Raw genomic sequence first — 13,173 nt, forward strand, 5'->3', positions numbered from 1 at the left:
TGTCCAGTGGATTTGGGGCTTTTGCATCACCCAAGGTACCTCCCTTCACCCCCTTTGATTTTGTTGGTTGGAATCTTGTATTTTTCTCATTTTGTTGCAAACCCTATTTCATGGTTTTGTTGTGATGAAATCAATGTATATGATGCATTTAGGATAATGTTTGTGATTTGAGAATGTATCGTGTGACTAGCATTGTGTGGGTACTAAGAACTATCATTTAGGGTTTTGTTAGGGTTGGGTTTAATGTTATGGCTAGGGTTATTGTTATGGTTAGGGTTATGTTTAAGTAAATGCTTATGACGAACGTTATAGTAGTTACCTCTCGAATTGTAGCTCGATCTAGTCCATGGGTTATAGTTTTTGTCAAGAGACGGTTATAATCCCTCGACTTGTAGGATGGCATCGATAATCTATATTGAGAGTTCTGCGGACGCGGTGGTGAAGCGTGAATGTGCAGTCACTGAGGAAAAGATGGACCCGTGGGTCAAAGCCGTCGATGCATTGAATGCGACTTGTAGAGAATTTTCAAAGTATTATGTGTCCAAGTGCGACGATTACGAAGTTAAGTTATACCAAGCTAAAGAGAAAAACATAAGCAATCTGAAGAAGCAAGAGAAAATTCATAGATGTGCTCTAGCAAGGCAAATTGCATTATGTGGAACAAGGGATGAAGTGAATGATATGGACTTTAACAACCCTGGCCAGATCATTGACTGGCTAGTTAGGCAACCATCATCGGTGATACTTAGTCGGGCATCTCGTTGGGCTTGGGTCCGTGAAGAAATGATGTCATTTGTTGCAACCCGGGGCCGTACGACAAAGATGTCGTGTTGATGGACGAATAGAGGTGGTTGAAACACATGATGTTGTAGTGTCATTTGGAATGTAATGGCATGCACCCTTATCATTTATGTAACCTATGTCATTTGAACCAGTGAGAACTTTTTGTATTAGCTCATTCTAAATAACTTATGCTTTGTGTTTGTCTTGTATCATTTGATTTAAGTTTTGGTTTGTTCCATTTCATGTAGCATGGAAAATCGGACCCCGACATTGCAGATAGCATATGAGAAGTGTGAAGGAGAACGACACCATAGGATGCTGAGGGAGCTTGAAAATTGGATTAAGAGTTGTGAAGAGACAAACGCGGCTATGAGTGATTTCAACAAGTATGTGTTCTGTGAGTTCCCTGAAGAGCTCGAGAGAGAAAAATGGAAGCTAGTTACTGAGTTGTAGGAGAAGGAAGATGAGTGTAGATGGACTTTGGGAATGGAGATAGGGTTCTCCGTAAGCATTGATGAATTCGAGGAGGTGGACATGGCAAAGCCCGGGTAGATCATTGGATGGGCAATCAAACAAGGTGTGCTGGAGAATCCAAACCGGCGTGCTCGATGGGCATGGTTCCGTGAGACAAAGGATTCGATGATCCATTGGGCGGGTTCTGCCCAGTTTGAACCAAAGCCTAATCGAAAGCGTGCGGAACAAATTGAGCGTATTGAGACAATTAGGGCATACTTTCCAGCTTATTAAGGCCTCCTTTCCGGGTCTATGTCATTTGAAAATGTTCAGGAGGATATTTCCCGGTGTAGAATACTTGTCATTTGAACCAATGCTCTAAGTCAGTTAAATTTGGTAGATGGAACTTAATGTTGTGATGTTATTTATGCATTTCCCTGGTATTTGATAATGTTGATTGAACTTCATGTTGATTGAATATTCGGTATTTGGACAAATGTTCTAAGTCATTTTCATGGTCATTACATTGTATGGCTAAAAATTGAAAGGCAAAGACCAAGGGGCAAAAAAAGAAAGGCAAGGGAAGTGGCATGTTGGGTGGACACCCTACCGCCATCAACCATGGTGGTAGGATGACCAACCCTACCACCCAAAAAGGAGCACAATTGGTTACAGAGTAGGCTGACGTGGGAAAGGGTTCTACCGCCACGGACCCTAATGGTAGGTATTACATAGCCTACTGCCGGGGTCCCTGGTGGTAGGCCCCTAGGGGTGGATAAGGTTGGGGGGACCTTTGGTCCCCACCCCCACTCATTCAGCACCCCATACCTGACCTCTCCCCCAAGCTCAATTCATCCCCCCTCTCTCTTTCTATAACAAGAGCCTCTAAAATCTCTCTCATTTGGTTGACATTTCTCTGGTGGATTCGTAGCACTTTCATCACCCAAGGTACCTCTTTGAGTTCCCCTCATTTTGATTGCTTGAAATCTTGGTTTGTGTGCATAGGCTCATTTTATTGCAAACCCTAGTTCATCATTTTGGTGTGGTCAAATCAATTAGTATGATGCATTTAGGCTTATGTTTGTTATTTCCATATGTATTATGTGCCTACAATTGTTTGTGTATCTAGATCTAGTGCTATGATTAGTGGTAATCTTTGGGGTTATGGTTAGGCTTAAGAAAATAATTAAGATCAAGATCACCTTAATAGTACCCACGTGTTGTGGTCCATTTGAGTTATTTTGTTGATTGTCATCTTAAACTCGTATATTCATGCAGGATGGACATTGTAGCGGAGCGACAAGTTGGTATCAAGAGGGAGCTTGAAGCATGGTTCAAGAGTAATGATGAGGCAAAATCGGCCATGATGGATTTCAACAAGTATCCTTCTATGGAGGAACCTTCTGATCTTAAGGAGGAAAAGTTTTCCAGAGGCTTGTGAAAGAAAAACAGAAGATACTTAATGAGCTGCATGAGATGGAATATGCGTGCAGACATGCTTTGGCAATAGAGATTGGGTTCTTTGTCAGCAAAGAAGAATTCCGCGAGCTAGACTTGACAAAACCCGGATAGGTCATTGGATGGGCAATCACGCAAGGCATGTTAGAGATTCTGGAACGCCGTGCTCGATGGGCCTGGTTCTGCGAAACAAAAGGTCTGTTGGAGAATTGGGTGGGATCCTTGGAATTTCAATTGAATCCTAATCGTGAGCATGACGAACAAATTGAACGTCTTATACGTTTTAGACCTATTCTTCCATTGTAGAAAATGTATGTTTGAGCTTGAGCTTCTAGTTTGAACTCAGAGCTCATGTCATTCGAATCGATAGATGTTTTAACTCATTTGAACAAGTGTCATTGGTGGATTGTAATGAACTATGCTCAGTTATGTATGTCTTTGCTACTCGATCATTTCTGCATGTCATTTGTGGATGCTTAGTTCATAGAAGTTTGTAAGATAGGCAAAGGGAAAGGGCTAAAAAAGAAGGGTTGGGTGGCCACCCTACCGTCATGGACCCTAACGGTAGGGTGGACAACCCTACCACAGAAAATGTGGTCGAATTGGTCATAGGATAGGCAACAGAAGGTAGTAGGGTGGCCAAGCCTACTGCCATGACCCTTGGCGGTAGGTAGTGCCAACCCTACTGCCATGGGTCATGGCGGTAGGGTGGCAAATCCTACCGCAGAAACTGTGGACGAATTGGTCACAGGACAGGAAGCAGAACGGGCGCAGGGTGACCAACCCTACCGTCGTCTGCCTTGGCGTTAGGGTGGCCAACCCTATCGCCGAAAATGTGGCCGAATTGGTCATAGGACATGCAGCAGAACAGGCCACAGGGTGACCAACCCTACCGCCGTCTGCCTTGGCGGTAGGTTGGCCAACCCTACCGCTGATAAGGGGAGCATTTCCGGTACAGGACAGTTTGGCACCCTACCGCCACGGGCCCTGGCGGTGGGTTGTCATATCCTACCGCCAAGACGTCTGGCGGTAGGGTGCAAAGCAGAGTTTGCTCTGTTTTTCTTCTTCCTCACCATTCCGGACAAGCCTAACAAACAAGTCACAACAACAACACAACAAATGTAGTTCATGAGATAGTTTCATCACTAGTTTCACAAATCAAAGACATAGTTCATCTCAAGTTTCACAAATAAAGTACATAGTTCATCACAAGTTTCACAACATCAAAGACATAGTTCATCATAGGTTTCCCGAATGGAAGGCATAGTTCATGACAAGTTTCTCGAAACGAAGCTTATTGGGTCACACGAGGCCATTTTCCTCTCATGTCGCGTGCCTCATCCTCCTCTTGGGCTTTACGAGCCCTTGCAAGCTTTCTTGCTCTCTCCTCTTCACGAGCAATCTTCTCCTTGCGTGCCCTCTCCCTCACGCTTCTTTCACTCCATCTTCTCCTTTTCACGACGCTCTTCGTCCAAGCCTCTCTGAAATGCTTCTTCAAACAACCATTGCCTCCTTAGACAATCTTGAAGCTGATCTTTTTTAACATCTTTTGGCACATCTTGATCTATCCATGTGAAGTACTTACAAAGTGGAGGCGGCGACTACGTAGGAATAAAGAACAAATTTCATCATTAGTAAGATAGGTTCAAGTTGAAGCAACAATTGAATACTCTTTGAACTTTAAAAACTTACCGCTTGTACATCATAGGCATGAGTTGGACGAGGACGATCATAGGCATAGTTCGGACAAACAAAATATCTTCTTCCTTCTGTCCACGATTTCTTGCGGTCGGTGGATACCTTAAATTTCCAAACGTCTCCACACCAGCATGATGGAGTTCTCATATCTTTGTCCTTCACCTTATCCAACTCAGCGTCTGTCCACTTGTCCAGCACGTCCCCGCGGTTAGCACACGGGAGCCTCGTCATGGAACCGAAACAAGCCATGCTTATGAAGAAAAATTTGGTTGTTAGTAAATAAACATGTATATATGCAAGAAAAACAAAAAAACAAGACCGAATGAAGCCAATCAATTTAATTACCATCCCATATTATTTCAACCATCCGGGTTAAGAAAAATGTCAATAGATCTTCTCTATCAACCCTTCTCGTCCTACGACCACGGCCAGCGGCTCCTCTAAGACTCTCCCGTCCTCCACGCCCTCCAATATTGCCTCCTCGTCCACTACCGCTAAGATTCATCCGTCCTCCACGCACACCAATACTGCCTCCTCGTCCTCCACGGCCAACACTCCTACCTCCTCGTGTGCCACCGGAACCTCCTCTTCGGACACCCGTCTGACTAGTGGGATCTAGAGTGTTGGCATCAGTCTATGGCTTTTTGGTGCATTTCCTAACATCGTGTCCCGGTTCTTCACATTGACCACAACTATTGATGTCCGGTGCTTCCATGAAATGGCCGCTACCAAATTGTTTCATTTCGGTGTATCCTGCTAGATCATCCATGTCACCTCTAAACCTCTTCTTTCTTCTTCTTCTTCCCTTTGTAGGCACCATGAGTTCGGGGTCGGGGACGAAGTGTGGCCCATCATACTCAGGCCACTTCGACTGATCGAGGAAGGGATGTAACCTAGGAGCCCACGTCAACCTCGTTTGTTCCAATGTGAACTCATGCAACCGCACGGTGGTACCATCAGATGCATTCAAGTTTCTGAACCTTGCGGTGGTCATCACATGCGAGCAAGGCCAATGATACTTGTGAGGTCTCTCACACCGACACCACTGGGTCTTGAGGCGCACCTCATACACAACTCCACCATATGTCAAGTCGTCCCTTGTTGTGCCACCCGGCTCATCGACTTGGCAGATTTGTTCTTTTTCATTGAAAGTAATAATTTGTTGACGTGAGGACTTGCACGCTTGATGCTTCAACCAATCCTCAACTTTGAAAGGATATTCCATTTTTTCACCTATCCATTTGGCGGTGACTTCGGAATGCCTCAGAAAATACTCGTTCAGCTTGAAGAAAGTATATTTCACTATTGTAGTCACCGGCAAGGAATGGACACCCTTGAGCACATTGTTGAAGCATTCCACCATGTTACTTGTCATGTCTCCGTATCAAAGACCTCCTTCGTCGTAAGCACGTGACCACTTATGCTTCTCTGGAAGATGCCTTGTCAAGAACTCTCTCCCTCCTTTGTTCTTCTCCAACGCCTTGAATAGTTTATCACAGCGGCTTTGGAATGTGTCGGTGTTGAATGCCACACAAACATGGATAAGATCCTTGCAAAACTCCTTACTCTTGCATGCTCGGTAAAAGTTTGCCATGAAATGCCTCATGCACCAACGGTGTTGGAGCTTTGGATAGCCTGGAATGTCAACTTCTATTACTTTGAGAATCCCATGATGGCGATCCGATATGATGCACACCTCCCTTTTCGGGCCAATCACCTTCGTCCTCACATGATCCATAAACCACTCCCAATTATCATCGTGCTCGGAAGGCACCAACGCAAACGCAACCGACAACACATTGTCATTGGACGAGTGGGCCATTGCCACCATCAACGTGCCCCTGTACTTGCCGGTCAAGAACATGCCATCAATTGACAAGACGGGGCGGCAATGCCTAAATGCATCGATGCATTGCCCAAAGCTCCAAAAAGCTCGATGAAACACTCCCTCAATTGACTCGACCCTATGGCGCATGCCCGGGTTCCGATGAGCAATGGCTCCCAACATTCTCAGAAGAATATTGTACGCGGCGACATAATCACCATGCAACATCCTTATAGCGTTTGCCTTAGCCATCCATACCTTTCCATACTTGACCTCGTACCTGAATCGTTCGAAGATCGAACTCATGAGGAACTTCACCTTCATGGTTGGATCATGGGATATCTCATTCAACAATTTGTAGCCTAGATACTCGGACGTGAGTTGGCGGTGTCCCTTGCTTCGGTCCGCTTTCTCCGGCGGTATGCACTCGTGGGTGGCCACACAACTATTCAACTCCCATTGCCCGGTTTCGTTGATCTTTCTTCCACGGACCTTCCATGGGCAACATTCTTTGTCATACTTGATGGTGTAGCGCACGTTTTGGTTGGAATGACCAACAACGAAGGACCTATGGTTCCGAATGGCGTAGTCACTCAACCATATCTTGAACTCTTGCAAACAACCAAACTTGATCCCTTTCTTCAAATGAGCATTCTCATCCTCACCCGGTGGCCTTAGATCACCCATCCTCGGGCAAGTTGATGGTTCGAGCAAGCACAACCTCATGCCACCATCAACAACGGCCTTGTCGGCAAGACTAAGATCATGAAATAAAGAGGGTCCCTTTTCCTTGCCATTCACCTTCTTGTAGACTTGATTTTCTTGTGGCGTGAATCCATCCTCATCCAATTCTTCCGGTGGACCCTCATCACCCGACTCATACCTACACATACGGCTATAAGGGAGGTTACGGTCCATGTCTTGTTGATGCACAATGACATCCAAGTCACCAATGGGATTGTAATGAATCTCTTCTCGTTCCGCGTACACATCATCTTGAGCAATAGCATCTTCATCCACATGAGCAATGGCATCTTCGTCAACATGAACAATTGCATGTTCATCAACATGAGCAATGGCCTCATCTCCAACATGATCATCACTTAGAAGAACAGCGAGTCTAACATTGATGTCGTCTTCATTTGGTTGACTACTTGGTGGTTGGCTACCCGCATTGCGGTCATACACCACAACACCATCATGTATTGGAGAGACACATTCCGGTTCAAGTCGAGTAGTAGTCGAGGAACTTCAACCTTTGTGGCAAATAACTCAAGTGACTTGTCTTGTGATCCCTCAACTTTATCCTTATACACATCCCAATGCAATTGAGAGGTGATGGGCATACTCTTTAATCGGGACTTTACTCCCACTCCCACATCATACCTCCCAATAAGCTTCACACCATCACTTGGGTTAATCCAATTGAGAACGCTTCGCACTTTCACGATAATATCATCATAGCTTGGACTTGTGTCAAAAACCATGGCCTCCTCCCTTCATCGCATTTTCCATTCATGAAAGCCGCATTGTCCAAATAATGCACATTTACTAGTTTATCCATCTAAAAACAATGGGAAAAAATTGAGTCATCCATGGACTGGCCATTTCATATGGATGAACTATCTAAAATACTTTGAATCAAACAACTAGTATATCCATCATACTTTGAATCAAACAACTAGTATATCTTAATCATAGCATTAACCATAACCATAACCTAACCCTTCCATAACAAAACCACTAAACCTAACACTTAACCTAGCTTGCCACAACAAGGATTCACACAAAATACTTAGGCAAACCATAAATGCACCGTAAATGCACCATAAATGCAAAACTAGAGCCAGGGTTTGCAACACTAGTTCATTCTAACAACACTACCTGATTTCAACCAACCAAATGAAGGAGGATGGGAGAGGTACCTTGGGTGATGCAAATGCCCCCAATCCACCGGACAAATCTCAAGCAATGGAGGGGGATCTAGTGGGTGCTTTGGTGGGGGAGAAGAGGAGGAAAGAGCTTGAGCTCGAGGGGAAGAAGATGAGTGAAATGGGTGGGTGGTGAGTGGGCCCACAAACCTTATCCTCCAGGACCCTACCGCCAGAGGTCCCAGCGCTAGGTTGTTAGAGCCTACCGCCAGGATCGGTGGCGGTAGGTCCATTTGCCACTTCAGTGGCCGTTAACGTCCAGACGGCCGTCAAGGGCACCTACCACCATAAAGGGCGACGATAGATTGTGTACAGCTACCGCCGGGATTTGCGGCGGTAGCAAAAATGGTCAAATCTCGAAAAAAATTCAAACTGAGGTCAGATCCTGATAAACATCGTCAAAAGGGTCAAAACACGATTTTAGCCGCACAATGTTCCTATCGAGAAATGGCCGGCACAGCAGGTACACAAACGTGGGCAGCAGAGCAGCCCAGCACGGCGGTATGCCCGGGCCGTTCAAAGGCTGCCTGCCTGCCTGTCACCGCCCTGCACTTCCGCTGCTTCTCCGCCGTAGCTCTGCAACCCCAACTGCGAAAAGATTCCGCACGCAAAAGATAGCTAGCGTACACCTCAAGCGACGCCCGGTACAACTCCTCCTCGCGTGCTTCGCTCTCTTCCTCCTGGCGCGGCTCAACTCGCCACCCCGCGGTCTCCGCAACCCGACAGAGTTCAAACTCGTAGTACTAGTACTTCAACAACCAAACCCCTAAACCCTAGCCCCCGGTCCCCATTCCCACCCAACCAAGTTCCTCCGCTCTCCCTCCGAGCCGATGGCGTCTCCGTCGTGGATCATCCTGAGCCGGAAGGCGACCGCGCCCGCCGCCGGCGACGACGGCCTCCCGCAGGGCGCCGCGCTCTCCCTCGCGCTCGCCGCGCCGCCGCGGGTCACCACCGTCAAGCTGCGCCCGGCCGCCTGCCCCGTCGAGCCGGACCCCCCCTGCAGGCACAAGTTCCCCTGCGTCCTCGCCGCCGACCCCTCCGGCCTCCTCCTCATCCTCACCCCGCCGCCCCTCTCCGAGAGGGACGAAGGGGAGCTGCGCACCAGCCGTGACGCCAGAGGCGTCGAGCGCACCATCCGCATCGGCCGTGTCCCCAGGCCGCGCTACGTCGTCTGCGACCTCTCCTCCGCCACCGCCACCGCCACCGCCTCGCCCGTCCCCGACCCCCGCGAGCTCATCTTCAACAACGACCTCGGCGTCATCGCCGCGCCAGGAGGCGGCGGCCGATTCATGGTGGTCGAGTTCCAGGCCATCGTCGGCGGCCGCGAAGCCACCCTCCTCTGCTTCTCCTCCGAGAGTGGCAAGTGGGCCAGGAAGAAGGTCGCCAACCCCCTGCCGCGTTGGATGTGGACCTTCTCCGACATCGTCTCCCACGGCGGCAAGCTCTGGTGGGTGGATTGCGTGGCGGGCCTTCTCGCTTGCGATCCCTTTGCCGAGGAGCCGGCCATGGAGTATGTCCAGCTCCCGGCTGGGGACGTTCAGCACGGCCATGGTTAAGGCTACTGCGCCGAGAGAGAGCTCGGCTCCCGCCGCATCGTGCAGGTCAGCAACGGCGTCTTCCGGTGCGTCGAGATGAGCTGTGCAAGCCACGGCGCCCCCAAGGTTTCCATGCGCACGCTGGCTGATCCGAGTACCGCAGAGTGGACGTTTGAGTACGAGGCGAGCTTTTCTGAGATCTGGGCCGGTGACTCGTACAAGGCGGCGGGGCTGCCGAACAAGGCTCCCGTACTCGCTCTCGTCCACCCCGACAATCCAGACGTGGTTTACTTCTTCCTGGAACAGCGCCTCTTCGGCGTCGACATGCGCGCGAGGGAGGTCGTGGAGTGCGAACCCTTGGACCCGGCCAAGTCGCAGAAGAAAGGCAGCTACTCTTCCGGGCTTGTTTTCCCATTTGAGCTTCCTCCCATGTTCTCCGCAGGTGATTTATCTCCTACTAGCTTGCATGGAACTCTTCCCCGCGCTAGCACTCTCTGTCAATTACTGTCTTACTCTTCTACTGGATGTTATGCCCTCTGTTACAGAACATGATCATGTGGCATGTGCGTATGCCATTATGCATAACAAACAAGCTTACATTAGGTTCGACCGCTCTAGAGTGTGGATTGGTCTACTGCTTAGAGCTTACCATACACCGTTGAGCTAGTAGTATGTGGATGTTTCCTACAAGCCATCTATTTATTCCTCATTTATTTCCAATGCGACTAACTTCATTTATTTTGCTGAAATTTCCCACGAGGCTTAATTGACGTATTTGCTGACACTTTAGTGTGAGTTAGGAATAGAAGTGTGAATCATATATCTAGTTTACAGGGCCATGTGCATGTGGATTGAATGGCTAATTTAGCTACTTGTTCTAATGTGTGATGTGTGTGTGACTGTGTGGTACCATTAGAGGCATTAGCTAGCTTAATGTCATGGTTCTTGTATTATCTTTGTATGTTATTTCATTCCTGCATAATTCATTTGCCGCTTCATTATCTAGTATCAGGTCATGAGCAGTGTGTATATCCATCATAGTTTTAAATAGGGCGTAATCACGACGCTATAGGATTTGGAGGGGCATCACGATAAGCTGTTTAGCGCCATTTAGCACCATTTAGCACGCCATAGCTCCAATTTAGTGTGCTAATGCTTTTAGCGCTATTTGCCATATCCTGCTATTTAAATCTATGGTGTACATAGGATGCATGATTCTATAAGTGTTATCTTATCATTTGCTGCCACCTTATTTGTTTTGCATCTTTATCCAAATTTTTTCAAGTACTACTACTACTATTATAGTTGTAATGAATTTGCCTTTAGAATAAACTACCAGCAGTTGTGTTTACCAATCTACGTTAAGATAGACCTAGGTAGTGGAGTCAGCTCACCCGGAAATTGCCTTCATTGCCACTTGGTAAACTGTCACCAGGAGATCCATGAGGGACACTTTTCATTGCCTATGAGACCTTTTCTTTTGATTGTAGTGGTATCACAACACTTTGGATTTGGATTGCCCAATTTGAATTTCTTGAGAAAGACATATTCTCATGAACATTTCTTTAGAAACACGACACCTTGAATTACTACCCAATTTGAGTTTCCTGAGAAAAGGCATATTCTCATGAATACTCTTCACTTCAGTAACAGACTAACAGTACATGTATCAGTACTTCACCTATTTTGGAAGCCAAGTGCCATTATATTGGTTTTGAGTGTTAGCATATGGGCAGTAGTTAGGCATACAGGGGCATGCACTAACATTTTGTGACTCATGAGAGTTAGGATGAGGGTGATTTTGTTAAAAATATATCCAACTCAACTCTTAACCATACCCTTTTGGCCTGTTCACTGATAGCTACTCCCTCCGTTCCCAAATAATTGTCTTTCTAGCCATCTCAAATGCACTACAACATACGAATGTATGTAGACATGTTTTAGAGTGTAGATTCACTCATTTTGCTCCGTATGTAGTCACTTGTTGAAATATCTAGAAAGACAATTATTTAGGAACGGAGGGAGTAGTTTATTTACTGGATATAATCAGTTTGTTTCTTGATGAATCTTTGTATAAACCATCCTACTCTCCGCTGTTGGTATTTTGATCCAAAGCTGAAACTGAATGCGTGCATCTTATTTCATTATTGGCAATTGTTATCTGCTACTGCTATTGCCTATATATACATGGTACCTTGTTAATGCTTATCTGTAAGCTAAGTACAAGCTATGAAACTAGGGGTTTAAGACTAGATTAGAGTGATAGGAAAGCATGTACGTACATTATATAAAGATAATTAAATTCTAGTGAGGAGGAGATTAATTAATAGGAAGCAGTTGATGATTTTATTCTTCTTTTGGGCAAAACACTGACATTTTGAAATTCATTTTCCTCGCATTATGTCAAGTTGTTTAAATGTTTCCCTAAAAAAGTTTGAATTATCAGGCAATCTGTTCGTCTCCACTGATTGGTATATTTGAATTATTATTATTATTAGTTCTTGAGACAGTGTCACTCTTATATAGCACCAAGTTCTGTTGTATCGGATTACACTTTCTACTAGTATTTCCATAACTGGAAACTAGCGTGTTTTGTTCAAATACATTACATGTATCCAGTATTTTGCCTAACATCTCTTAGCTTTGGTTGAAGGTTCATCAGGGTTGAGTGCTGGAGATGGCGTGACTGAAGCTTTGGTTGAAGGTTTATCAGGGTTGAGTACTGGAGATGCCGTGACAGAAGCAGCGTCAACCTCAACGGCTTCTGCTCCATCCGGATGCAACATAGTTTAGCAGGGTGGGCGTTCCTCTTGCATTGTAAGAAGCTCCGAGCCAAGTGAAGTTTGTTGCGTGTCATGACTGGTTATCATGTAATGGGCTCCGTTTGCCTGTGAACAACTCGATATGTTTTGCTACTTGTGTCCATGGTAATTTCCTTTTCCACCTGGACAATATGTACTGATACTATGGCTCATGGTACTGTATGGCTCATTTAACGAGCTGCCCTGACGATGTGGAAGGTTCTATAAGTTTGTTATTGTTATATGCCTCTACTTTTTTGACAACACAATCTCCTTTTATTCATTCACTGGTACTCCCTAGGTTCACAAATATAAGATGTTTTGGATATTTCAATATGAACTACATACAAACCGAAACGAGTGAACAAATCCGAAAGTGCTCTTTTGATTCTGAGCTCACGTGCTCACCGATAGAACAGTAAAATCTAAAAAAGAAATGGTAAACAAATTCAAAATATTAAAATTTTTTGTGATAAATATTGATGAGTGTTTTAACTGCTGCAAAGTTTTGTGATGAAATAACATTAGTGCAGGTCTGGCAAAAATAACAAAATCGATGCTCCAAAAATGCTTCCAACAATAGTCTTTTCGGCACATAGTTTTTTCCCAAACCTCAACGAAATGATTGTTTGGTCACTACTTCAACTAGAGAGGTGTTCTTGGTCACTACTTCAACTAGAGAGGTGTTC

General features: G+C 45.9%; 1 protein-coding gene across 1 annotated transcript; it reads left to right on the plus strand.

Annotated features, from left to right (window-relative positions):
* Nucleotides 1–9,779: 9,779 nt before the first annotated feature.
* LOC123065253 (uncharacterized) lies at nucleotides 9,780–12,722 on the plus strand. The gene is made up of 2 exons (XM_044488593.1): nucleotides 9,780–10,125; nucleotides 12,337–12,722. The coding sequence occupies exons 1-2, from the start codon at nucleotides 9,780–9,782 to the stop codon at nucleotides 12,474–12,476; spliced, it is 486 nt and encodes a 161-aa protein (XP_044344528.1). The 3' UTR covers nucleotides 12,477–12,722.
* Nucleotides 12,723–13,173: the final 451 nt, after the last annotated feature.

The sequence above is a fragment of the Triticum aestivum genome, chromosome 3B (assembly GCF_018294505.1).
Source record: "Triticum aestivum cultivar Chinese Spring chromosome 3B, IWGSC CS RefSeq v2.1, whole genome shotgun sequence".
Lineage (NCBI taxonomy): Eukaryota > Viridiplantae > Streptophyta > Magnoliopsida > Poales > Poaceae > Triticum > Triticum aestivum.